Here is a 27,649-nt window from a genome sequence, read left to right as displayed (position 1 = left end):
GATGAAAGAAAACAGTTCCTGGGCTGGAGAGATGGCTCGGAGGTTAAGAGCACTGACTCTTCTTCCAGAGGTTCTGAGTTCAATTCCCAGCAACCACGTGGTGGCTCACAGCCATCTGTAACGAGATCTGGTGCCCTCTTCTGGCATGCAAGCATACATGGAAGGAATGATGTATACATAATAAGTAAATCTTAAAAGAAAAAAAGAAAACAGCCCCTTTTAGTTCATTTTAGTTTTGGTACCATCTGGCTCTAGGGGTAGGTGAGCTGTCAGAAACCGGAAACCAACCTGTCGCCAGAGCTAGCTGCCAGGGACAGTACTCTGGCGTCTCCTGCTGGGCTGGAGCAAAAGAACACCTCTCAGGCATACTACTTTCTCCCAGTAGTACTGTAAGATTTTTCTTTTTTTTTTGATTTTTCGAGACAGGGTTTCTCCGTAGCTTTTGGTTCCTGTCCTGGAACTAGCTCTTGTAGACCAGGCTGGCCTCGAACTAACAGAGATCCGCCTGCCTCTGCCTCCCAAGTGCTGGGATTAAAGGCGTGCGCCACCACCGCTCGGCTAGTACTGTAAGATTTTTCTTACAGTATCTGCATATTCTTTTTTTTTTTTTTGTTTTTTTTGTTTTTTTTTGTTTTTCGAGACAGGGTTTCTCTGTGGTTTTGGAGCCTGTCCTGGAACTAGCTCTTGTAGACCAGGCTGGCCTCGAACTCACAGAGATCCGCCTGCCTCTGCCTCCCGAGTGCTGGGATTAAAGGCGTGTGCCACCACCGCCCGGCATCTGCATATTCTTTAAAATTCTTTAAAAATTTATTTTGTCTGTGTAAGGGTGTTGGATCCCTTGGAATTGTAAATACATACCGTTGTGAGCGGCCATGCGAGCGCTGGGAATTGAACCAGGGTACCCTTAACCGCTGACCCATCTCTCTAGTCCCTTCCACTTTTAAGGCCGAGTTTCATTCATTTTCGTCAGGGCTAGAACAAATCACCATACTCAGTGACATGGGAGTCTACTGAGTGTCTGTGTATACCCGTGGGAGATTTATATGTACCCAAGTAGTAAGTGCTCGTGCCTGCAGAGGCCAGAGAACATCTGATTCCCCGGAGCTGGAGTTACAAGCCTGTGAGATGCCCGATATGGGCGTGTGTGTGGGAACTGTCTTCTGCAAGAGCAATAGCTCTTTGCACTGCTGAGCCATTGTTACAGTTCTTTTTTTTTTTTTTTTTTTTTGGTTTTTCGAGACAGGGTTTCTCTGTGGCTTTGGAGCCTGTCCTGGAACTAGCTCTCGTAGACCAGGCTGGTCTCGAACTCACAGAGATTCACCTGCCTCTGCCTCCCAAGTGCTGGGATTAAAGGCGTGCGCCACCACTGCCCGGCCAGTTTATTTTTTTAAGTTAAAAAATACATGCATCTCTATATCACGCATATGTGCCCATTGAGGCCAGAGAGGACGTTGGATCCCCTGGAGCTGGAGTTACATGCAGTTGTGAGCCCCTGACTTGGGCGCTGGGAACCGAGGAGTAAGAACAGCAAGCGCCGCTGTTCATCATGGAGTCATCTCTCAGGCCCATCTTTTTACCGCGATCCTCCTGTAGCGGGGCTGACAGACCTGCGCCACCAGGCTCGGCTTCCTCGCCAGACCTAAAAGACTTTTAGAAATGAGCACAAAGCTCCCGCGGCGCTCCGCCATCTTTGCGTGGCTTGGCTCGCGCCACAGTCACAGCTTCCTCCTTTTTCACAAGTTTCGCGCCAAAACGTCCCGCTCACAAAATGGAGACCGGAAGGACGTGGTGCACGAACCCCCCCCCACCAAGAATCACAGCCAATCATTTTGGGAACACGGCAGGGGGGCGGGACTCGACGGACCCAGAGCGGCCCAATAGCTGGCCGCGGGGCCGAGCGGACCAATAGGAGCGCAGACGCCGCGGCGGACGAACGCCAAGGCAGGTTTTCCCGCGAAAGCCGGCTTCATCTAGGGGACCGAGGTTCGTGTGGCGCGGCGCTGTGAGGTGAGGGACCGAGGTGCAGTCATGTCGGGCTTCGACGACCCCGGCATTTTCTACAGCGACAGCTTCGGTGGCGACCCGGGCGCCGACGACGGCCAGGCCCGCAAGTCGCAGCTGCAGAGGCGCTTCAAGGAGTTCTTGCGACAGTACCGAGTGGGCACCGACCGCACGGGCTTCACCTTCAAGTACAGGTGGGACCGCTTGCGTGAGGCGGAAGGAGGTCCAGGGAGGACCCTCTGGGTAAAGGCTGGGCCGCTCTGGGGTCAGGTGTCGGGGAGGTGGGGGCAGGGCTGCTGCGTGGGCACCGCGGCTGACGGCTCCTCGTCGCCGTCTTGTTGACCACCGCAGAGATGAACTCAAGCGGCATTACAACCTGGGGGAATACTGGGTCGAGGTGGAGATGGAGGACCTGGCCAGCTTTGACGAGGAGCTGGCCGACTACTTGTACAAACAGCCAGCCGAGCACCTGCAACTGGTGAGTAGCGCCCGTTTCAGAGTCTTGTATAGCCGGTCCCTGTCCTGTCACCAGCAGTTTATACCTTTCCTCTTCTTCAGCTTGAGGAAGCTGCCAAGGAGGTAGCAGATGAGGTGACCCGACCCCGGCCTGCAGGTGATGAGCAGCTCCAGGACATCCAGGTCATGCTCAAGTCAGATGCCAGCCCATCTAGCATTCGGATTCTGAAGGTGGGTCTATTGAGTGGGCCAGTCAGGGTGGCGTGGTTGATGTATGGTGCACAAGGCTCTGGCATCGGTAGCCTGTGGCACCAGATGTGTGACCCTGAGCAGGACACTTAAGTAAGCCTGTGTCCTTATGTGTAAAATACTTCTGTAGATTGATGTCCTAAGGGAAGGCAGAGTTGAGTCTTGTAGAAACAGCAGTGACTTCCTGTCCATTGGGGAGACTGAAAAACCAGTAAACACCATCCATAACTCAGGCAGAGACAGGCAAATCTATGAGGCCAGCCTGGTCTACATAGTGAGACCCAGTCTCAGAAAAAAAACCTAAAAAATAAAAAGACCAAAAGAAATGGGGTACACTGTGGCCCTGGCTGAGAGGGGTAGAGAGGTGACAGGGAATCCTTCTGAGGAAGTAATATTGGAGCTGAAACTGAAGGGTGTGTAGCCAGCCAGGTCAAAACCTGGAAGGGCTTTCCACTAGCTCAAGGAAGAGCAGCAGGTGCAGAGGCCCTGGGGTGATGGTGGTTGCCTGTTTGGAGGAGTGGAAAGAAAGCTGTGCAGCTGGAGTCCCCGGAGCCTGAATGTTGGTAAACAAGAGGATGATGTTTGCAAGTGTGGAGAGCAGAGGATACATGTGGGAGTCCGAGTCTCGTCCACATGTGCAGTTCCTGGAGGCAAGCAGGTGTCTTTACTCACTGGCCCTGATTCCATTTTCTTTCTATGAGGCTGGCAAAAGTACTCTTTAACTCCAGCCCGAGACCGATGCCGAGTTCAAAGATCCCTCTAGCTGCTATGTGGAAGAGGATTTATAATGCAGGCGGAAAGGGAAGGAGGACGCGACACTGATTATTGTTCTGTCTTAGGGTTGTTGAGAATCAAAAGCACAGTACATGTGGCAGTACTCTGTGGTAGTGTCCAGGTGTCACCGTTCACTAGGTGTCACTACACCGAAGGCTGTTCTTCATCTTGCTTGGACCGTGGAGAGCTCTGCAGTTTTGGAGGCCCTGTCAAGTTGTTCTTGGTTAGCAGGACAGCCTCGCTTCCATAGACAGCTCTGAGTCCTTTGCGCAGTCTCTGTTGTTGGTTTCTTCTCGAGTCTTGTGATCTAGAACTGAACTGCATCGCAGGTTCTGCCTCTGTGGGGGTGGCATTGGATCTGTCTGGGTGGGGGCTGCTATTTCACTGGAAAGAGAAGCTTGTCCCTCTGCTGGCGGGGTTTGAGCGGGGTGGGTTGTCCAGAGCCATACCTCTTCCACTCTGTACTGGTTGCCGTGAGTACCTGGCCCTATAGACCAGTACTTCTTAACCTGTGGGTCGCACCCCTTTGGAGGTCACATGTCAGATATTCTGTATGCCAGATGTTTCCATTATGATTCCTAACAGCAAAATTTACAGTTATGAAGTAGCAACAGATATTTTTATGGTTGGAGGGGCCACCAAAACATGAGAACCATATTAAAGGGTTGTAGCATTATGAAGATTAAGAACCAGTGTTCTAGAGGGATTCCCCTACTAGGGATGGGATATCTGCACCCTTGTAGGTGATTTTCAAAAAAGTTGTTATATGGATTGTTCAAGGGTTCTAATGCCTGGGCAGGTCTTTGTGACTCCATCCTCTTTTCCCAGAGGTGGCCACTTTTTCCTGTGTTTCTCCTTCGAACAGTTTTGGAGCCCCTTTGTTCCAGAAAAACTTGGAATGGAAAGATGGAAAAAGGAACTTTGCTTGTTAATTGTTTTAGGTTTATTTTACGTGCATGAGTATTTTGCCTGTGTGTACTGTGTACAATGTATGTGTACATGTAGGTCAGAAGAGAACATTGGATCCCTGGAACTGGAATTACCGGTGGTTGTGAGGCACCATGTGGGTGCTGGAAACCAAACTTGGAACTTGTGGAGGACAGCCAATGCTCTTAACTGCTGAGCTATCTCTAGCCCACCTGCCCACTGTGAGAAACTTATTATCACATACAGAAGTGTAGAGAAAAGTGTAATGAGCTCCATATGCTGTTAACTGAGAATGAATGCTAATATTTTATCTAGTTTTCTGCCTTTTCCTGTTTATTTCTGAAGAATTTTAAGCTGAATGTTGTATATGCCTCTAATTACAGCATTTGACATGCTAAAGGCAGGATTACAAATATTTTGCCATCCTGGGCTGTATAGTAAGATCTTGTCTTGTAAAACAAAGAACCCAAGTGAGCTGGGCGGTGGTGGTGCACGCCTTTGATCCCAGCACTTGGGAGGCAGGGGCAGGCGGATCTCTGTGAGTTTGAGACCAGCCTGGTCTAGAAGAGCTAGTTCCAGGACAGGCTCCAAAAACACAGAGAAACCCTGTCTCGAAAAACCAAAAAAAAAAAACAAAGAACCCAAAATAAACTTAAAAAATCAAAAATGCATTTTTAAGTTTCAGTACATTTCAAAAGACTAGTATGTCACAGAATATGTTGATAATCACAGGAAGATTAAGCAAAATGTTATCAAAGAAAAGGTTATTTAAATATTTAAATATCCTCTGGAATATCCTAATATGGTTAAAAACTAAGTGACATGCATTTTTATTTTTTATTTTCTGTGCATTGGTGTTTGGCCTGCATGTTATGTCTGTGGGAGAGTGTTGGATCCCCTGGAACTGGAGTTGCAGATAGTTGTGAAGCTACCATGTGGGTGTTGGGATTTGAACCCAGGTCCTCTGGAAGAGCAACCAGTGAGTGCTCTTAACAGCTGAGTATCTCTCCAACCCCCCCCCCCCCCATGGATTTTTGTTTTGTTTGTTTTTCTTTTGGGTTTTGGTTTTTTGGAGACAGGATTTTTTTTTTTTAGCTTTGGGGCCTGTCCTGGCTAGCTCCTATAGACCAGGCTGGCCTTGAACTCACAGAGATCCACTGCCTATCCCTAGTTTAGGATGGGTAGTTGAATCTGGTTTCTTGGTATATATGTGTGACCCTAAGTTTGGTAACATAACCATCGTAACATCACACTTAAAAATTAGTGTTAGAAGGCAGGAAATGGTGATACTTGCCTTAATCCCAGCACTCAGTAGACAGAGACAGATGAATCTTTGTAAACCAGGTTGGCCTCAAACTCATAAAGATTTCCAGGCAGTCCTGGAAACACCCTGTCCACCCTGTCTTGAACCGCCCCCATCCCCCCAAAAATTAGTGTTAGTATCCAATAGTCATTACAATGGGGAACCTAAGGCTGGCAGAAGGTCCATAGTGGCTGGAGATGGAACTTGAACGAGAGCCTGGGCTTCTGTCCCATGTGTTCTCTGTGGTACAGCACAGGAAGTCACTGTTAGAACTGGGGTTTGGGTCTTATGGTTTTGTCATAAAGTGTGTTTCATGTTTCCTTCGTCTCTCCAGTCCTCTCCCATTGTTCTTCAAGGCCCCTGAAAGTACCGGCCTGTGTCTGAGGCTCCTGAACCTGGTGTCGAGGTAGCCTGGCATTGGATACTCTGGAAAGTCTGAGCTAAACTATGAGCCATGGCTTTGTCACCTCCTCCAGATCTTGTCCATGTCTTTCCTCAGCACCTTCTCATGGCTCCTGGTTCTCCTTAACCAGCAAGTCTGCTTGTGTCTCTGTTACAGTCAGACATGATGTCACACCTGGTGAAGATCCCCGGCATCATCATCTCAGCCTCCGCGGTTCGTGCCAAAGCTACTCGTATCTCCATTCAGTGCCGCAGCTGCCACAACACCCTTACCAATATTGCCATGCGTCCAGGACTAGAGGGCTATGCTCTCCCCAGGAAGTGCAATATGTGAGTGTATAGCCGGGAGGGATTCTGGGGGAAGTGACCTGAATGAATCACTTCAGATCAAAAAGCCAACAACCCTGGCAAGAACTGCCTGTAGCTACTTGTTCTAGGCCTTCTGTGAAGGGCTGGGTAGTGATATCCTTGGGTCAGATCCGGCATGGTGTTCCTTCACGTGGGTGCCCCACCTGAATGTCACACTACCTATGTGGGAGACCCAAGGTTGAAGAGGAAACAGTCCATAGAGATGGATTCTATATGGAATCTTGAGGGAGGAGGTTCTCTGTGTGGCTTTCGTTATTCTGCAGCTCACTCTGTACATCAGGCTAGCCTTGAACTCAGAAATCTGCCTGCATGTGCTACCACTACCCCACTCATAGAATCTTCTAAAGCAAATTGACTTGCTGGGCTAGAGCCAGAGTGCCCACTGTACTGCCTGAGAACATGGCTATCTTACTTGACATTTTACATGTTGTTCCACTACAGTGGTAGAACAAATGGACTTTCAGTTAGCAGTACTTAAAATATTTACTGTATGGTTCTTATTAGGAAATGTTTGTTGACTCTGACCTAATGAACCCTACTTGTATCCTGACTGTTTTGGGCTTTCTCTTCTGGTTTCTTCTCAGCTTTCACGTTGCTTGAGGCATACTGGCCTTGTCCTAGGCTGTTGCTTGCCCTCACCTGCAGCCATAGAGGAGTTCCTCTGTCTCCTCATGTCCCAGCTTTACTGCTCCTCATTCTATTCCCTATTCAGGAGCAGAGTGGCTTGGCCCTTCCATAGGCTGCTGTGGGTCTAGTTCTCTCTGCCTAAATGGTTTTCCCTCAGGCTGCCACGTTTTTCCTGTCTCTTTAGGCTCCTTAACTCTCTTCTTACCTTATCCTCTTCCTTATTCTGTGCTTGCATTTGATACACACATATCTGCTCACCCTCTCACCTGCCTATTTTTACTGAATGTCATTATACTATACAGATAGTTTTCAATCATAATGGGAACTTAGCTTCTAGACCAGGGACTTTTGGTTCACTGCTGTGTCTCCTCACCTATATTAGTTGAGTAGATTTATATATAGGCCTTAGAGTCTGCATCCTCAGAATGTTCTAGAGGTGATAAAATCTTACTGGAAAAGATGCTGGCTGTGGATGTGGTTTATGTAGGAATTTGATATATAGCCTCTCTTTCACATATTGGGACAGTGAGGCTTCGAGGGAATTATGAGTATGATTGCCACCTCAGTGTGCCAAGGCTCCTGAAGTTCTGACTTTGGATATAGCATCCTACCATCATGGAAACTGTCCTTCCAGGCTTTTCTCCAAACTTATCCCAGCTCTTCCTTTTTTTTTTTTTTTTTTGGTTTTTCGAGACAGGGTTTCTCTGTGGCTTTGGAGCCTGTCCTGGAACTAGCTCTGTAGACCAGGCTGGTCTCGAACTCACAGAGATCCGCCTGCCTCTGCCTCCCAAGTGCTGGGATTAAAGGCGTGCGCCACCACCGCCCGGCCCAGCTCTTCCTTATATTGCTGCTGCATCTCAAGGCTGACTTTGAATGGATGAGTGCTGCCTTTGAGTCCTCAGGGTAATTCTGGTGACTGCTTTCTCCCCTGTCCAGGGATCAGGCAGGGCGCCCAAAGTGCCCATTGGACCCTTACTTCATCATGCCTGATAAGTGCAAGTGTGTAGACTTTCAGACCCTGAAACTTCAGGAGCTTCCTGATGCCGTGCCTCATGGTGAGATGCCCAGGCACATGCAGCTCTACTGTGACAGGTAAGTTGGCAGGGGCTGTGGGTTGTTGCACATGGCACTCAGGTGTACCATAGAAATCATGGAGCAGAGTGCACGTGCAGGGTAGAGCTCTTATGTCTGGTGCCTCTTATTGACTGTCATCTCTCGTCTCCCATTGTCCACAAGGCCTGTCTACCCATATTTTACATGGGGACTGTAGCTGGGGGAGGTCAGATGACCAAGGCCTATGCCCTTTCAGCACAGCAGGATCACCAGCAGCTGTGCTAGCTCCTGTTTATTCTGCTGTCCTAATCAGGCTTCCTGTTAAGAATTTTCCTGTGAGCCGGCGGTGGTGGCGCACGCCTTTAATCCCAGCACTCGGGAGGCAGAGGCAGGTGGATCTCTGTGAGTTCGAGACCAGCCTGGTCTACAAGAGCTAGTTCCAGGACAGGCTCCAAAACCACAGAGAAACCCTGTCTCAAAAAACCAAAAAAAAAAAAAAAAAAAAAAAAAAAGAATTTTCCTGTGGTTTTGTTGAGTAGTTATAAACTGACCTGGGGTGAAGGTTTACAGGTCCCCGAGTGCTTACCCTGGGCTCATACACCTGAGGTCAAGTACAGATGCAAAGCTTTCTGGGGAATGATGGACCATGGTTGTCCCCATGCTTTATCACTGGCAAGTATGTGCAGACGCAGACTCTTTGGAAAGTTACACCCTAAGCCTCATTTTTCTTCCCCATCAGTAAAATGGGGGTCTGGACTATCTCAGACTGCTTAACAATAAATGTCAAGGGTTTAACATAATTCCTTAACTGAGTATAGGGTATTAGAGTATTCTCTGAGTATCCAGAGGGCTTGAGGGTTAAGGTGTGAATGTGTAGGAGGTTAATAAACAGTATGGGCGCCTGAGACAGTCCTGTGAAGCTATGATCTGATAGTGTGAGTGTATAGAACACCTTTGTGGCCGGGCGATGGTGGCGCACGCCTTTAATCCCAGCACTTGGGAGGCAGAGGCAGGCGGATCTCTGTGAGTTCGAGACCAGCCTGGTCTACAAGAGCTAGTTCCAGGACAGGCTCCAAAACCACAGAGAAACCCTGTCTCGAAAAACCAAAAAAAAAAAAAAAAAAAAAGAAAGAAAAAAGAACACCTTTGTGGGGCAAGAGGTCCTGAGTTCAATTCCCAGCAACCATCTGTACTGAGATCTAATACCCTCTTCTGGCCTGCAGGCATACATGTAGGCAGAATACTGTACACATAATGCATAAATAAATCTCAAAAAAAAAAAAGAATTTGTGTGTGTTTTCTTTTGTTCTTCGAGACAGGCTATCTCTGTGTGTAGCCCTGGCTGTCCTACTGTCCTGGAACCTGTCTGAGACCAGGCTGGCCTCAGACCCTCAGAGATCTACCTGCCTCTGTTTCCTGAGTGCTTAGACTAAAGGTGTGAACCACCACTGCCCACATCTTTGTGTTTCTTACCTTGCTTGATTCCCAACAGTTGAGACAAGTCAGATTAAGTATCATGTCTCTAGGCTCAGAGAGGCACAATGACTTCTTTGAGATCACACAGCTGCTTTGGTCTTTTTTCTTTTTCTTCTTTTTTTTTTTTTAAAGATTTATTTATTTATTATGTACACAGTGTTCAGCCTCTATGTATGCCTCAGGCCAGAAGAGGGAGCCAGATCTCATTACAGATGGTTGCTGGGAATTAAACTCAGGACCTCCGGAAGAGCAGTCAGTATTCTTAACCTCTGAGCCATCTCTCCAGCCCCCTGCTCTGGTCTTTTAAGGCACACTGGTTCTGGGGAAACTTGGAGACTTTTAACCACGTACCATCTTATTAAAAGAACTGACTGAAAACCTACAAGCAGGCTGACTTGGTTGAGTTCAGGGAGTGTCAGAGGCAGAAATTGGGAGTGGTCCTTGCAAGGAGTCTGGCAGGGTATGAGGAGAAAGGTCCCCTAAGGAGGCAAAATGAGACACCCATTGATCCTGGCCACAGATAAAATGGAGCTAGGACATTTGAAGGCTGGGCTCCACCAGCACAGCCTGTGACGTCCTGAGTTCAGTGAGAGCCAGCTCAGCATCATAAACACTGCCTTCACCATCCAGACAGACATGGGTGTGTAGCAGGAGTAGGGAAAGGTCCCTTCCTCTAGGCCTTATGAGGATCCAGCCAGCCTGATAGTGATGTTAGGGGTAGACATGCTAAGCTGATCACACCGTCACCCCTGGATTTCACTTGTTTTTCTTTATTCTTTACTGCACTTTTCTCAGGTACCTGTGTGACAAGGTTGTTCCTGGGAACAGAGTCACCATCATGGGCATCTATTCCATCAAGAAGTTTGGAATGAATTCCGGCAAAGGCCGGGACAGAGTGGGTGTGGGCATCCGGAGTTCTTATATCCGGGTCCTGGGCATCCAGGTGGATACAGATGGCTCTGGTGAGTTGGTCAAACCATCAGGGCATGCTTTTCTTTTCTTTTTCATGGTAGGGCTCAAACCCAGAACGTTGTGCATACCAGGCAAATATTCTACCACTGAGCTATATTTCCAATCCCAGGGTGTTTATTTTTCAGAAAGCAAAAATTTGTTTTTCCAAAATGTCACTTTCTGTATAGTTGTGGCTCCTGCTCTGAGGTTGTTGCCTAAATGCATGCTTGAGTTGCATGACTCAGTGCAGTAGATAGATGCAATGTGGTGTGTGCTTCACTGCGTCTCAGTAGCTGTAGAGGAGACAAAGAGGGTTGAGCAGTCTAGTTGAAAAAACAGCCTCTGAGGAGCAGGTGCCTGATTCCATCAAGGCACTGAGAAGGAGCTAGAGTGTTGTTGGAAGGCTTCCTTCACCAGGGGGTCAGCACTGACTTGGAAGGATGGAGATGTGGAGGAAAAGGGTCTTGCAGCATATAGGAGAGCTGGTGGGAACTCAGGCCTTGTAGGGGGTGGATATAACTGGATCTCTAGTAAGAGTTGTGTTGAATGGCAGCAGCCTTGTAAATAGCTTCAACTCATAAATGTCAGGAATCAAGTAAATAGCCTCAACTGTCACATGGAGTAGAAAACTCGTGCTTAGCACCCAGGGGCAGTGGTAGCAACCTCTGGGCTAGAGTGATGGAGTTCTGAGTACCTTGTTCATATTCTATGTTCATAAAACTCCTGGTATAAAATTGGAAAAGCCACCTGATTATCTAGCCATATTCCAGACCCAAATCTAACTCTGCTTGACTTGCCATCCCAGACTTAATGTGGCTACAGTTAAGCACTTTTTTTTTTTCCCGAGACAGGCTTTCTCTGTAACTTTGGAGCCTGTTCTGGAACTCCCTTTGTAGACCAGGCTGTCCTTGAACTCAAAGAGATCCTCCTGCCTCTGCCTCCCAAGAGCTGGAATTAAAGACTTGTGCCACCACCGCCCAGCTCAATTAAGCACTTTTATTTCCCATCTTCTGAAACTGGCTCCTCCTTAGCCTTTCCCCACTTTCAGTTGCTCAGCAAACCCTCCAGGTCCTCTTCAGTTCTTTTTAAATCCTTCCACCTCATCTGCAAGTATGCTGTTTGGCTGTTTACGTTCACACTTAGGACTGTCCACTTCTTAGTGCCCTGGTCTGAGTCCCACTCTTTCTCGTAGATTGTTCTTGGAAGAACAAAGAGTCCACTTTCTCCATTCCTCAGCAGCTCAAGTGAGCCATGCTATTGCGACCAAACAATTGCATTGGTTCTCTACTTTATCTGCCTTATAAGAGATTTGCCAATGGTCCCCAGGGGCCATATGATTGTTTGTTTGTTTTTGGTCTTTTGAGACAGTTTCTCTGTATCCCTGGCTGTCCTGGAACCCACGCTGTAGATTAGGCTAACCTCAAACTCAGAAACCTTCCTGTCTCTGCTTCCCAAGTGCTGGGATTAAAGGTGGCGTACACCACTTAACCCTATCCATGATCTGTCTTTCTGATTGTTTGGAACCTTCTTTTCCTCACTGGACCCTTGAGATTTGGAAGACTGGGATAGTCCTGTGCCCTTTCTTAAATGAGATTGTGCCCTCCTGGTGCTGAGGGGGTGTGAGTGTGCTAAGGGGGTGAGGAGGTTCCTGATTTAGGGCTAAGCCCAGCAGTAGGCTGGAGGAGATGTCTTTTGCTTGCTTATGCACCTGTCTGTCCTCCTAGGCCGCAGCTTTGCTGGGTCTGTCAGCCCACAGGAAGAGGAGGAATTTCGTCGCCTGGCTGCCCTCCCCAACATCTATGAGCTCATCTCTAAGAGCATTTCCCCTTCCATCTTTGGGGGCATGGATATGAAAAAAGCTATAGCCTGCCTACTCTTTGGGGGTTCACGGAAGAGGTGAGGAGCCTGGGAGGAGGGTATTAATGGCAAGGTTGCTTCAGAAGGACATCTGTGTTGAGAACCTAGTTTTCTTCATGTCTCCCAGGTCCCTCAGCCTGCTGGCTTGGGGAGCACAGTGGAAAACATTGGACTAGGACCAAGGGTTTGATCTCTGCCCTGGACTGTGTGGGGAGTGAGAGAGGCCGCCTCGAACAAAGTTTCTGTGCTTGAATGAGATATGGGAAACATCTAGCACTTAGAAAGTGTCATATATATATATACATACATACACATATTTTGTTTTGGTTTTTCTTTTTTGAAACACATTTTTTGTTTTTTTTTCTCATTATATAGTCAGACTGCCCTTGCAACTTATGATTCTTCTGACTCAGTGTTTCCCAGATTCTGATTGCAGGTGTGGGTCACTTATGGCTTCCTATGTTCTTTTGAAACTAAAATATAGCTACAGACAGTAGCAGCAATGACATTGTACTAGTGGCTACTGTTTAATACATTTTTTATATGTTCAGAGCATTCTTGTGCTTAATGTGTCCTGAACCAATTGTAGTAGTACCAAAGAGTTCCACAATAGCCTGGAATGGAACATAACAAAGGTTTATTTATTTGGGGATAAACTTACAGTAAGGGTAGTCACCGCAGTCCTCTGCCTGTGCTGGGAACTGAAACCGAATCCAGCCAAAAGGGGGCTGCACAGGCTTTGCTTTTCATCTGTACTTATAGTACATGAGACCACGCCCAATGTGGGCGGGTATCTTAAAGGCTATTGGCTGAAGGAGTTCCCACAACACCTCCTTTCTGTCTAAATAAGAGAGTACTGAGCTTAATACAAAACTATATACAATAAGAACAAACGGCCGGGTGGTGGTGGCAGCACGCCTTTAGGTTATTCTATCCTAAGGAGTCTAAGTCTTATATTGAAAATGGCTAGCCGGGCGGTGGTGGCGGCACGCCTTTAATCCCAGCACTCGGGAGGCAGAGGCAGGTGGATCTCTGTGAGTTCGAGGCCAGCCTGGTCTACAAGAGCTAGTTCCAGGACAGGAACCAAAACACTATGGAGAAACCCTGCCTCGAAAAATAAAAAAAATACAAGAGCTAGTTCCAGGACAGGAACCAAAACCACAGAGAAACCCTGTCTCGAAAAACCAAAAAATAAAAATAAAAAATTAAAAAAAAGAAAAAAGAAAAAAAAAAGAAAATGGCTTGGCTAAGTCATAAGAGGAAAGTAACTGATTGTTTTGTCTTCAACCCCATCAAAGACCTGAGAAGAGAATCTACCTATTATCCCATCCCATCCATCACCCCCCCTTTTTCTTTTCTTTCTTTTTTTTGGGGGGGGGGGGATAGATTTTTCGAGACAGGGTTTCTGTGTAGCTTTGGATCCTGTCCTGAAACTAACTCTTGTAGATCAGACTGGCCTCAAACTCAAAGAGATCTGCCTGCTTCTGCCTCCTGAGTTCTGGGATTAAAGGTGTGCACCACCACCACTGCCTGGCTTCCCCCACTCCCCCCCCTTTTTTTTTTTTCAAGAGAGATCTACCCCCAACACTATACCACTTATAACTAACCCCTAATAGAAGGCCCTAACCCTGAGGACAAACTTGTTGTGAGAGTGGACGTCATTTTCTAGAATTACTTCCAGCTGTCATAGGAACAATGTTATTTCTTTTTTTTTTTTTTTTTTGGTTTTTCGAGACAGGTTTCTCTGTGGCTTTGGAGCCTGTCCTGGAACTAGCTCTTGTAGACCAGGCTGGTCTCGAACTCACAGAGATCCGCCTGTCTCTGCCTCCCGAGTGCTGGGATTAAAGGTGTGCGCCACCACCGCCCGGCAAACAATGTTATTTCTATGGGATCCTGTATAACTAAAATGATGGGTTAAATTTCTAGATTATTGTCTGGTACAATTGCAGATAGTCTCTGAGTATAGTTGGTAGGGTTTTTCTGAAATTCTTGTTTGAAGTTCTGGCCAGAACGTTATAAGACGGTGCACCATCTCAGCTAGCCAAGTTGAAATCATCTTGAGCAGTTTACAACCCAAACTGATCTTAAAGTGGTGCTATCAGCGTAATGACATCGTATCAGCCAGGTGGAATTGTGGTGCTCTATCTTCTTCCTGGAGACTATAAAGATTACTTCAGGAAAATGTATTGTTCATTGTGGAAAACTTTATTCATATCAAAATGGAAAGTTTGAATTTCTATGGACATATTTCAACGAAAGCGTACCATAGAGGCAAGAGTAGGTATGGGGAGAAGTAAAATTTTTGAAAGTAGAGTTTTGATTAACTATAGAACCTAGATTTTATCTTCCTTCTGTTCCATACTAGATGGCTCCTCATGAGACAGAAACTTTGAATTTTTTTTAAAACAGTATGCTTAGATTTAGAGAGTCAACATCAAATTCCAAAACCAGCTTTGATTTTTAATAAGTGGCAACTACCATTATATGCATGTATATGAGCCATTTTTAATATATGACTTAGATGCCTTAGGATAGGATAACTAGTGAAACATTTGGCATATTTTTCTTGTTTGATGTTTGTTCATGCTGGTTGCAATTCTAATTTTTTTTTTTATTTTTTTTTATTTTTTTTATTTTTTTTAGTTTTTCGAGACAGGGTTTCTCTGTAGCTTTGGAGCCTGTCCTGGCACTAGCTCTTGTAGACCAGGCTGGCCTCGAACTCACAGAGATCCGCCTGCCTCTGCCTCCCAAGTGCTGGGATTAAAGGTGTGTGCAACCACCGCCCGGCTGCAATTCTAATTTTTATGTATGTTTTTGCCTCTTCTTTTTCCTAAACAATACTTGTATGTAGTTTTGTATTAAGCTCAGTACTCTCTTATTTAGACAGAAAGGAGGAAGTGTTGTGGGAACTCCTTCAGCCAATAGCCTTTAAGATACCCGCCCACATTGGGCATGGTCTCATGTACTGTAAGCAAAGCCTGTGCAGCCCCCTTTCTGCTGGATTCGGTTTCAGTTCCCAGCACAGGCAGAGGACTGCGGTGACTACCCTTACTGTGAGTTTATCCCCAAATAAATATACCTTTGTTATGTTCCATTCCAGGCTATTGTGGAACTCTTTGGTACTCCTCCAACCCAGCCCTGTCCTCTTAGCCTGTAAGGATGTCACTGTAGTGTCCATTTCATAGATGAGGAAACTGAGGCACAGAGAATGAAGAGGCTTACTCCAGGTACCAGGTTGGACTGGATCCTGCTCTGTGGCTATTCTGCACTATGCATAGCTCTCGGGTGTGCCTCCCCCACCCTTAGCTCTCATTTCCTTTACATCTCTACTCGGGAAATAAGTCTTGCCCCCCAGTGTTAGGCTAGGAAGCACAGAACTGTTTCTGGGCCAAATTGTGATTTGCACCTGTTCTGAGACAAAGCCAGGAGTGGTGATGCCTATAATTATAATCCTAAAATTTGGAGGATTGAGGTAGGAAGATGGTGAGTTCAAAGACAGCCCACAGATTCACTGTCTTCTACCAACCTGTTGTGTCTAGGCTCCCTGATGGACTCACTCGCCGAGGTGACATCAACCTGCTGATGTTGGGGGACCCTGGCACAGCCAAGTCACAGCTTTTGAAGTTTGTGGAGAAGTGCTCTCCCATTGGGGTGAGTGGCTGGGGATTACTTTCTTCCTGGCTTGGATTTCCCAGCAGGGAATAAAGCTACAGTTCCTGGGCATCCATGGGCTCTTGCTCAACCAGGACCAACTTTTTCTTCATTCATCTTGTCTGTTGTCGGGATGGCAGAGAGGGTGTGAGAAGGAAGGAGCAACAGGTAGGTTAGGTGTGGGTGATAAGAACATGGACTGAGTCAGGCCTGGTTTGCTTCTCAGACTGGCAGTAGTCACGTGGACTTTGAAGAGGTAGCCTAGACTCCCTGAGCATCAACCTATCTAGTTGCACTGCTAGTGATAATAGCTGGTATCAAGATGGGCCAGATGCTTCCTGATGTGCCTGTGAAGTTTTTACTCATTTAACTGTCTCCTCATGAGTATTACCACCCGTGTTATGCATTGGAGATAGGAACGGAGCACTACTGGGGGACTTTAGAACAAGGTTTGAGCCAGTGTGTCTAATGATCCAGGTCTCCTAGGTCTGGGAAGATCAAGGTAAGTGGACTGTGCAGTAGGAAGTGATGGTTTTAGATGGAGAGGGTGTGTGCTAAGTTTACCACATTGGCACTATCCCATAGAAATACCGTGGCCTGAAACTGTGAGCTCTGTCATGCTAAATCTTGTAGTAGCCACATTTAGAAAGTAAGACTAGGTGAAAATAACTTGTATAATCTGTTTAACCTGTAGTTCAATATAAATAATTTTTTTGTCAGTATAGATGGAACCTAAAAATCTTGTGCTTGCTAGGAAAACACTTTAACACACTAAGCCACACCCCAGGCCTACTATAGACAAGTACTTGGCATTCCCAGTAGTGCAGTCTGATCTGAGTGTCTCATTTACAAACATCTCAGGTAGGTATGTGTTTCAAGGAGTCTGGCAGCATGTAGCATGCAGGTCTTCACAGATGAAGAACTCTAAGGGTAGAGACAGCAACCTAAGAACCAGGAATTTCCAGCCCTGAGGCCAACTTGAAATATGTCCTTCCTTTTCTGGGCCTCATTGCTTTTGTTACAGGGCTGTGCTGTAGCTCAGGTGAGACTTTTTTTGTTTTTGGGTTTTCTTTTTCTTTTTTTTTTTTTTGTTTTTGGATTTTTCGAGATAGTTTTTGGTTCTTGTCCTGGAACTAGCTCTTGTAGACCAGGCTGGCCTCGAACTCAGATCCGCCTGCCTCTGCCTCTCGAGTGCTGGGATTAAAGGTGTGGGCCACCACCGCCCGGCGTTTTTGGTTTTTCAAGACAGGGTTTCTCTGTAACAACCCTAGCTATCCTGGAACTAGGTCTATAGTTCCTGAACTCACAAAGATCCACCTGCCTCTACCTCCTGAGTGCTGGGATTAAAGGTGTGTGCCAACACTGCCCAGCTTCAAAGAAATTCTTAAACTAGGCTGAGGCCCAGGATGGCCTCTTTCCTTGCAGAAGAAAGAATTCTCAGTTGGACCATGAGTTCTGGACTGTACAATCAGCTTTGCAGTGTGATGTGGAGTAGTCACAACCTTTGGGTTCTTGGCATTTGGGGCTAGCATTCAGTGCTGACACTCTCCTCACTTTCCCAAGGTATACACATCTGGAAAAGGCAGCAGTGCGGCTGGCTTGACCGCCTCAGTGATGCGGGACCCCTCTTCCCGAAACTTTATTATGGAAGGTGGAGCCATGGTTCTGGCAGATGGTGGGGTTGTCTGTATTGATGAGTTTGACAAGGTAAGTTTTCTAGTTGCAGCACTGGGGTGTGTGGACTCAGGTGTGGTAGCACACAGCACTTCTGAGAGAGTTGTATGTAATTCTTGTGCCTATCACTCTGGGGTAACATGGATAAGTTGCTTGCTTTACCTCTCTGAGATACTCTGGAAACTGGGGAGAGTGAAAGCCAAGCTCATGTGGTCATCTGCCATTGGCTGACCTGAAGTCTATTACGGAATGGTAGCAATTCCTACTTATTCTCCTGCCACTTACCTCTCCTGGGTGAGAATTCTGATAGATGTGTCTTTCCAATGTAGATGCGGGAAGATGACCGTGTGGCAATCCATGAAGCCATGGAACAGCAGACTATCTCCATTGCCAAGGTGAGTGGCCCTTTCATCCTTCATCAGTTCAGCCTGGTGGTCTTCTTCAAGCTGCTCTGATGGATGTACCAAGTTATATTTACCTAGGACTGTGCTGGCAGCAGCCTGCCTGGAACACACACAGACACCCACATACGCACGCATCCTTATATGTGCGCATGTGCACACATGTAATGTATGTATATGGGTGTATGTGTATGAGTTTATATGCGAGGAAGGAGAGGCCTGTCCTAGGATTTTTTGACTGTCTCCTCCCCCCCACTTTCCACCTCAGGCTGGGATCACTACCACCTTGAACTCTCGCTGCTCTGTTCTGGCTGCAGCCAACTCAGTGTTTGGCCGATGGGATGAGACAAAAGGGGAGGACAATATTGACTTCATGCCTACCATCTTGTCCCGATTTGACATGATCTTCATCGTCAAAGATGAGCACAATGAGGAGAGGGACATGGTATGTCTCAGTGGCTGGGCTGGTGGCTCCAGGTGGTTTCATGGTCATGAGGGTGAACAAGAGATTTTGTCAGGGAAATGCTGGTGCTCAGATAGGCTATGAGCGAGAAGCACATGAAATGACTGCATTAGTGACTTGCAGAGTGTTGGAGAGGGACCTGGAGTCCTGTGGCCTAGTCCTATTTGTGCCTTGAGGGAGATGCTGTGTGATTTTTAGCAAGACGCTTCCACTGAGCTTCACTCCTTGCCCTCGCTAGTAAATTTTTGAAAGAAAATAGTTATGGAATTTGGTAAGGCAGTAAGTTTAGTGCACAGGTGGTTGTTGGCCCAACTGTCTCTGCTTCATTCTCAGGCAATTAAGGTTTCTACTGCTGTGAAGAGACACGGCAATTCTTTTTTTTTTTTTTTTTTTTTGGTTTTTCGAGACAGGGTTTCTCTGTGGTTTTGGAGCCTGTCCTGGAACTAACTCTTATAGACCAGGCTGGTCTCGAACTCACAGAGATCCGCCTGCCTCTGCCTCCCGAGTGCTGGGATTAAAGGCGTGCGCCACCACCGCCCGGCTGGCAATTCTTATAAAGAAAACATTTAGTTGTGGTAGCTTTACAGTTCAGATGTTTAGTCCATTGTCATGATGGGAAGCAAGGCAGCATGCAGACAGATGTGGTGCTAGAGAAGGAGCTGAGAGTTCTACATCTTGACTAAAAGGCAACAGGAAGTAGTCTGAGACACGGTGTGACTTGAGCATATATGAGAACTCAAAGAGCCTTCTTCCACAGTGAGATACTTTCTCCAAAAGGCCATACCTATTCCAATAAAGCTATACCTCCTAATAGTGCCACTTCCTTTGGGGGGACTGTTTTCTTTCAAACCACCACAGACGGTAAAGATTGACCAGGTTGGGCTGGAGAGATGGCTTAGAGGTGTGTATGCCTGCTCTTCCAAAGGTCCTGAGTTCAATTCCCAGCAACCACGTGGTGGCTCACAACCATCTGTAATATTCTGTCTGTGTGTATGCCTGCAGACCGGAAGAGGGCACCAGACCTCATTACAGATGGTTGTGAGCCACCACGTGGTTGCTGGGAATTGAACTCAGGACCTTTGGAAGAATAGGCAGTGGTCTTAACTGCTGAGCCATCTCTCCAGCCCCAGATATTTAAATATTAAAAAAAAAAAGATTGACCAGGTTTAAGGGATTAGGCCTGTACTTTCAGTGGAGGCTAAACCAGGAGAATTGCAACTTTAAGGTCAGCTTGGCAGCTTAGACCCATATCTCAAAAGAAGTAAAAAAGGACTGGGGTTTTTGTTCAGTGGCAGAGTGCTTTCTTAGCATGTAAGAGATCCTGGCTCAATTCTGAGTATCAATAGAATCAATAATGTGTACTCAGTTTGATAGCTGGTGATTTAACTGTCCCTAAAGAAAAGAGGGAGAAGGCTTTTCTAGTAGTTCTAGTAGAGGTCCCAGGATGGACTCTCGTTGGCTGGGTATGTCCAATATCCACACCAAGACAGGTTTTTGTATGTAGCCCTGGCTGTCCTGGAACTCACTCTGGACCAGGCTAGCCTTGAACTCACAAAGATCCACCACCCCGCTCTATGTCCATCCTTAGGTAGAAACTTGCCAGCAGTAGAGAGGCCACAGGAACTGGAGCAGAAGCACCTACCAACCACATCATTATTTCTTCCTGACTGTTCAACCTTTGTGCTTACCCAATATTTCCTCCTTTGCTAAGATGCTGGCCAAACATGTGATCACTCTGCATGTGAGTGCACTGACACAGACACAGGCTGTGGAGGGTGAGATTGACCTGGCCAAGATGAAGAAGTTCATTGCCTACTGCCGAGCGTGAGTGTTGGGAGAAAACCCTGTTCGGTGACATGGGCTTCATGGGTGGCAAGCGTGCAGACCTGTTCTCCTTACCCAGGATTACCTGGTAACCATGTTTTGAACTGTGTTCTGCTCTTATCTAGCACTGTGACTCACTCCATGGGTATAAGGTTATTTGTTTCAAAGTTAACGTTGTGGTGCCCACAATAATGGGCAGGTTGCTCAAGCTTTCTGAGCCTCAGTAGCCCAACGTTGATGTTTTATAAGGACTGCTCAAAATGGTTAAATTCTTGGCATCTCTCTGCACTGGGTCAGTACTCAGTGGATTGCAGCCTTTACTATCACTGGAACCCTACACGTTTCTTCTGTCCTAGGCATGGTTCTGTCTTTTTGTATATAAATGACCTGTAGCTTTGTTGTAGAAAAGTGAGGTACAAGGTTAGATAACTTGTCTGAGGACATATGTGGGAAGTTGTGGGAACAGACAGGTACCCGCCCCAAAGGCTGTGCCCTTAATTAACCTCATTCAGATTCTCAGTATTAGTTATCTTTGAAAGGGTTGGCGCCAAAGATGGTGCACTGGTTGGTTGAACATAGCAGTTGAGTGGTCCCCCAGGTCATGCACCTACCTGCCAGAGTGAGTGGGCATCAGAGCCTTGTCTGATAGTTCCTATGTCTTTGAGCTTTGGGTAGCCTTGGAGGTGGTCCTCAGTTTTCTCAAATCAGCGGGGTGGAGAGGAGGAGACTGCTCAGAAGCCTGCTGCTGTGGAACCTCAGTGCTGGAAGAATGTACACCTGTTGGCCAAATAGCACAGTGCAGCCAGTAGCAGCCAGTAGTTTTCTTCACATCTGCTCAGATCTCAACCAGCTTTCTCAGAGAGATGCCATGTAGATCTCTGACACCTGCTCATAGCCAGTCCGAGTCCCTCTTTCTTTCAAATGACTTGCAAGTAATGTGGGAACATACACGTCTGCAAGCCAAGCAGAGGCCTAGGGATGGGATGGGCAACTGAGATTTGCTGGCCTCATTCTAGTTCACTCTGCTATCTGCAGGAGGTGTGGCCCTCGGCTGTCGGCAGAGGCAGCAGAGAAGTTGAAGAATCGTTATATCATCATGCGGAGTGGGGCCCGTCAGCATGAGAGGGACAGTGATCGCCGTTCCAGCATCCCCATCACTGTGAGGTGAGCAAGTGGATCTCATCTCACAGAGTAGGGTCAGTTGGCCATTGCCATCCTCATAATACATGCCCAGGGTGGGTCGGGAAAGGGAGCCTCTGGAACCATGTGCTCCGGCCTCCTAATGGTCTGTCTTTGTGTGTTTGTTTAAGCCTGGGGGTGGTTGGGTGTGCCTCACTTCTGTAGTTGGCCTGGCTTCCCTCTCTGAGAGGCAGACTGAGGTAAGGGGGAACCCTCTGTCCTGGGAGATAAGCAAGGCTTCTGTTCTAGCCTTTGGCCAACTATGTAACCATAACGAATTTGATCTTCACTGGATCTCAACTTACACTTACAGCTGGGGCCTACTATCTAAGCTGAATCCTACCTCTAGCATTGATGACAAGTTACAAGTAGATTTGATTGTGTATAATGAAACCCAGAGAGAGTAGCTTATGTTGGAAGTTTATTTTCATTATGAAGCTGGGGAATATGTAGTTTATGGTGGTTTTTCAGAGTTGTCAGCCTGGGTTTCATTATGTCCATCATTGTTAACCTTTCAGCCCCATAAGGTTCTAGAAGTTCCAGCCATCACTTTGATCATCAAGGGAGGCAGCCCAGGGACACACTTTTTGTTGTTGTTCATTTTACACACCAGTTCCTCTTCCTCTCCTCCTCCCATTCCTACCCGTCTCCCCCTCCCCCCAACTCATTCCCCATCCACTCCTGAAAGGGTAAGGCCTCCCATGGGGAGTCAACAAAGCCTGGAACATTAAGTTGAGTTTGGACCAAGCCCTCCCCTTCATCAAGGCTGAAGGATACTTCTGACATTTTCATATGATGCATGGATTTAGAGCTCATTGGTCACATCTTGTTTACACAGCCACCTTGACCAAAGAGGCAGGCAATATCCTTTACCAGGCAGCATGTACTGGAATGAAAATTGGGTTCCAGTACTAAGAATATAGGGTAATAGATAATGGGGATAGCAATCTATCCAGCAATCTCCCCTATAGTTTTTTTCCCCTACTTATTTATTATGTATACAGTATTCCTGGTGTTCTGTCTGTTTGCCTGCTGGCCAGAAGAAGGCACCAGATCTCATTACAGATGGTTGTGAGCCACCATGTAGTTGCTGGGAACTGAACTGAGGACCTTCAGAAGGGCAGGCAGTGCTCTTAACCACTGAGCCATCTCTCCAGCCCCCTCCCCTATAGTCTTAACTACCTTGGCCATGCTCCTTCCTAAAGGGTGGGGGGAGTAAGTGGGCTGAGGCCTTTGAGTATTCTATTGTTCCAACAGGCAGCTGGAGGCTATTGTGCGCATTGCTGAGGCCCTAAGTAAGATGAAGCTGCAGCCCTTTGCCACTGAGGCCGATGTGGAGGAAGCACTGAGATTATTCCAGGTGTCCACTCTGGATGCTGCGTTATCTGGCAATCTGTCAGGTGAGTAAGTGCTAGGCTGTAGTCCTGACCTTAGCCTTAGAGATTTAGTTAGCTGTTGGCCTGTAGGGTGCTTCTTGGATGTGCTTTTGATAATAACCTTGCCCCCCACTTTTCCATTGATAATAACCTTGCCCCCCACTTCTCCATTGGCTGTTTTCACTATTTTGGAAGCTTTCTCCAGGCTTCTTTTTTTTTTTTTTTTTTTTTTTTGGTTTTTCGAGACAAGGTTTCTCTGTGGTTTTGGAGCCTGTCCTGGAACTAGCTCTTGTAGACCAGGCTGGTCTCGAACTCACAGAGATCCGCCTGCCTCTGCCTCCCGAGTGCTGGGATTAAAGGCGTGCGCCACCACCGCCTGGCTCTCCAGGCTTCTTGAGCCAGTTCATTAAATTTAATTGTTGTAGCCTGTCATTGGTGAAGAATGGCTGGCAGCCTTCTTTCCTCCCTGTGTTGAGCTCAGAATTGTAGAGTTTCCCAGCCTGTCACCTCATTTTTTTTTGACAGTTACATCTGGGATGCCTGGCTGTCAGTCCTTCCTGTCTCGGAGATGAGACTGACACAGAGCTTCCATGGTGCCTTGGTCACAAGACTTAGTGGAACACAGGCGTGTTGGTGACTGAGCCCTAGTGTCTGTTGCCTGCTTTCAGCCAGTCTTCTGAGACTGGTGATATGTCAGCCTCTTCAGAGTTAGGTTTACTCTGATCTGGCCAGGATTCTGGCTGAGAATTTGCCAGTCACTGTCTAGGTGTCAGAGCTGTAAGCAAGCAGTTCCCAAACTCCCTGTTCTACCTATCCCATAGACTTTCTTACATTTCTTGGTGGGATACAGTGAGGAGGTAGGTATAGGTAGTGAAAGGAGTGGTAGGGAGTGGTGACAGCTGGGCCAGCTGTGTTGGAGAAGGAATGATGTTCTCCCATCTGGTGGAGATCGTAAGCTTCTCTTTCCCAGGACTTCTCAAGAATGTCACCTATATTTGGACCCTATCAGGTCTTCCCTCTTTTCTTGCTCTGTAACTCCAAACTTGTCCTTCCATAGCACATGGTGGTGCAGAGGCAGGAAGATCTCTGAGTTTGAAGTTTGAGGCCACCATTTCCCCCAAAATAAATAAATAAACCCAACCAAACAAAACTGCTTCTGGCTGATCCTTTCTGTGGCTATTCCTGTTACCTCAGTGTGTGTGACCCACAGGGCCTCATGGTACCTGGCTCTCAGTTACCATGATGGCTATGTCTCTGCTACCTGGCGCTGGGCCTGTTGGATGGCCTCTGTTGCGCCCTCTATTTCTTGGTTCTCACTTCCGTGGTAAGGTTCCCGCTGTCACCTGATACTGTTCTGTCTTTAATTTTCTCTCTGGTTTAGGCCACTCTACTGAGAGGCTATCATTTCTCTGACCCTCCCAGTATAGAAGAACTGGGTTTTCTAGTACCCAGTTCCTTATTGCACTTTCACAGGAGTGGAGGGCTTCACTACTCAGGAGGACCAAGAGATGCTGAGCCGCATTGAGAAGCAACTCAAGCGCCGCTTTGCCATTGGCTCCCAGGTGTCTGAACACAGTATTGTTCAGGACTTTACCAAGCAGGTAAGCCTTCCTAAACACTGGGAACCTGTAAGCCGTGCCCAGGATACAGAGGGTTTCCTGCTGGTTCCCTTGCCCTGTGCTCTATGCTCAACAGTGGGTTACTGGGGTGGGGAGTATTTGAGCCACCATTTTTTTCTTAAGAACCACTACAGTTGGAGTTGGCTACTTATATATCCCTTGAAGTGGGAAAGGTACAAGCTGGGTAGCAGAAACCACCTTCTAATTTCCCCATCTCTTAGTCTTTTTCCCTTGTTGCTTGGCTCCTTAAAGGGTAGAGAGCCAAGAACCAGATGAGTGAGCTTTGTAGCCCATTGGGCAGAGGGTTACTGATCCCATGCACAGGAGATAGTGCTTTTGGGTGCTAGGAGGAACCTGTGCCCTTTAAAATCATGAAGATAGCCCTGGTTTCTGTTCTTGGCTTTTTTTTTCTGTGTATCCTCATTTTGCTCCTGGAAGTAATTTACACAATAGCTCATACTGGTAAAAAGATTCACCAACATCCTGCTCTGTAGGTGGAAAGATTATCATTTACTGAGTCTGGGGCTGGAGAAAGTTTGGTTTCTAGGGTCACAAGGATCTAAGTGCTAGCTCACTTAATTGCTATATGATCTCAGATACCCTCTGAGCCTGTTTCTTCTTCTGTAAAATGAGATAATTCCTAATACTGGATGTTTAAAGTTGATATAGGACTATACTTGCCTGGTACACAGGAAGCATTACAAAGTATAAGCCCTTCTGAAGTCAAGGCAGAATGAAGGTGGAAGCCTTTTGTCTGTTGTAAAGTTGTTTATGAGCAACCGTGGGCTTTCTTGAGTCCTGGTGATACACCCCTGTATCTATCTTCTGCTCCCTCCTACAGAAGTATCCAGAACATGCCATTCGAAAGGTGCTGCAGCTCATGCTGCGCAGGGGTGAGGTCCAACACCGCATGCAGCGCAAGGTGCTCTACCGCCTCAAGTGAGCTCACTGCCCATCAGCCCTCAAACCTGAATGCCAGCACCGCTCCACCTCTCCTCAAACCTGAATGCCAGCTCCGCTCTGCCTCCCAGTTGGTGTTCGCCATTCTAAGGAAGAGGTTCTGCCTCACCGCCTCTGACTGCTGTCTCCAGATGCACTGGTCCAGGAAGTGTGCTTTGGTCTCTTGGTCTCATCACTGTGTTTGGGTGTATGAGTTTCGCTGTAGGACAGGTCTGGAGCAAGAAGAGGCTCTGTAGGTAGACAGGTCTGTACATTGGCTCCTGGGCTGCCTGACTGCCAAGCTTCTTCATGTGCTCAGAGGAAATAAAGTCAGTTCCTGGCTGCTAATCGTAGAGCCAGTGCAACAGTGGTTTTGTGTGAAGTGTGGGGTTGTCTTAGCTTTCTCCAGCAGCACCTGGTGTGAGAACTGAATCAGTCACTAAGCCTATCTGTGCCTCAGTTTCCTAGTCTGCAAATAAGTTTGACATTGCCTCACAGGGTTGTATTTGAGCTCAGCGAGTGAGAGTGAAAACCCAAGTAGGCTGCAGTGTGGAAAGCCTCCAGGGGACTTTGGGTTTTATTTACAGCAGAGTGGGTGGATGAGTTTCTGGGACCTTCATGCTGTGTATCCCTGGGGAAGGAACTAGACTTCAGGGTTTATCAATAACAGAACTAGGAGGACCTGACCTGAGTTCACCATAGTAGAAAATACTAGGGGAAACATTGTTAAAGGAAGATGCCCTAACGTTTTTATTATCAAAATGCCACAGAGTTTTGTTGTGCTCTTAGAAATATAGACTTTAGCCGGGCGGTGGTGGCGCACGCAGAGGCACGCAGAGGCAGGCGGATCTCTGGGAGTTCGAGGCCAGCCTGGTCTACAAGAGCTAGTTCCGGGACAGGCACCAAAGCTACAGAGAAACCCCTGCCTCGAAAAACTAAAAAAAAAAGAAAAAAAGAAATATAGACTTCACAAAATTAAGGAAAAGTGAATGAAATAAAGTATCTGTATTTGTAAATGGGAAACATCAAATGAACTGGGCTTAGCTGGCTGAAATGCTCTGGTCAGTCACCGACAGTAAAGCCACTGCAGTGAAGCTGCAGAGAACAGGATGTACAAACACACCTTCTCCTAGTTGTGTCCTGTGCTGAAAGTGCTGCTGCTTGAGGTTGTCTGTGTATGCCTCTTGGATATGCGCTTGCTCCTGACTCATGTTCCGAGCTATTTCTTTTTGATTGGTTTGCAAACTTGGAACAGAGTGTGCTTGTTGTTGGGAAGGCAAACTTGGTGAGAGCATTTCCTCATGGGTACTTGACGCCTTGAGTAGGGTGCATGGACAAGTTGGCCTGCAGAAGTGGTTGATTGAGTGGAAAACACCAGTACTTGCCTCTTGGTAGACCATTGCTAACAGGCACAGTGCTAAGGGATATAAGATTGTCTTGCAGGGAATCGGGGAGTACTTAAGGGGTGTGCAGCAGTAAACGGAAAAATGGCCAGGAAAATTCCTAGGAATTGGGGATTGGTTGGTTTCTGAATTCGAACTGGATTCTAACCCTTAATTCTCCGTGTGGTCAAGCTACTGTAGCCCTGCAAGTATGGCCAAGATAGTCTGAGCCTCCCTCCGCTTTTCCCTCTTCTCTTTCCACCCCTTCTCATGTTCCCATGATTGTGATAACAGTAGGATTTGAAGCAGTGCTCTGAGAACCTTGCCAAGAAGAGCATCAGCCCAGCTCCCTGCTGTGCTAAAAAGGGGCTGCTGTCATTGATCTGCCAGCAGCTTGATTTTCACCTTTTCTTACCTTAGCATGCTTGGGTCTCCTGGTGATCCCTGGTCCTTGCCCACGATTCAGACATTTTGCAGCCCTGGTTTGTCTTTCAGCTTAAATATTATTTGTCCTTAGCCATATGTGGGATTCCCCTGTAGATTTTACAACAGGCAGGGAAAAACAATCCACGAAGAGACAGGCCTGATTTTTTTCTTTTTTCTTTTAAATAACGGGTTGAACCAAGAATGAAACTCGGCTCACCTTGATTTTATTGTAACCAGCACTGGACCAAGATTTCTAGAGTATGGCCCAGA

The 27,649-nt window shown here is 47.0% G+C and overlaps 1 protein-coding gene across 1 annotated transcript; it reads left to right on the top strand.

The window, feature by feature from the left end:
* Window positions 1-1,920: 1,920 nt before the first annotated feature.
* Window positions 1,921-25,919, top strand: Mcm5 (minichromosome maintenance complex component 5). The gene is made up of 16 exons (XM_057753632.1): window positions 1,921-2,195; window positions 2,353-2,479; window positions 2,560-2,688; window positions 6,270-6,442; window positions 8,045-8,200; window positions 10,433-10,599; window positions 12,313-12,484; window positions 15,985-16,096; window positions 17,660-17,803; window positions 18,100-18,165; window positions 18,440-18,616; window positions 20,346-20,458; window positions 21,494-21,622; window positions 22,895-23,037; window positions 24,487-24,614; window positions 25,474-25,919. The coding sequence occupies exons 1-16, from the start codon at window positions 2,029-2,031 to the stop codon at window positions 25,573-25,575; spliced, it is 2,205 nt and encodes a 734-aa protein (XP_057609615.1). The 5' UTR covers window positions 1,921-2,028; the 3' UTR covers window positions 25,576-25,919.
* Window positions 25,920-27,649: the final 1,730 nt, after the last annotated feature.

Source organism: Chionomys nivalis, chromosome 21 (assembly GCF_950005125.1).
Source record: "Chionomys nivalis chromosome 21, mChiNiv1.1, whole genome shotgun sequence".
Classification (NCBI taxonomy): Eukaryota; Metazoa; Chordata; class Mammalia; order Rodentia; family Cricetidae; genus Chionomys; species Chionomys nivalis.
The sequence above is the reverse complement of the archived record's forward strand: the minus strand, read 5'-3'. Positions and strand labels throughout refer to the sequence as shown.

What these genes read in the sequence shown, in the direction of transcription:
- Mcm5 (XM_057753632.1), top strand. Translation starts at nt 2,029, where the DNA reads ATGTCGGGCTTCGACGACCCCGGCATTTTCTACAGCGACAGCTTCGGT. An exon ending in TTTGGGGGTTCACGGAAGAG is followed by an intron (nt 12,485 to 15,984) that starts GTGAGGAGCCTG and finishes TGTTGTGTCTAG; the next exon opens with GCTCCCTGATGGACTCACTC. An exon ending in TTCATTGCCTACTGCCGAGC is followed by an intron (nt 20,459 to 21,493) that starts GTGAGTGTTGGG and finishes TGCTATCTGCAG; the next exon opens with GAGGTGTGGCCCTCGGCTGT.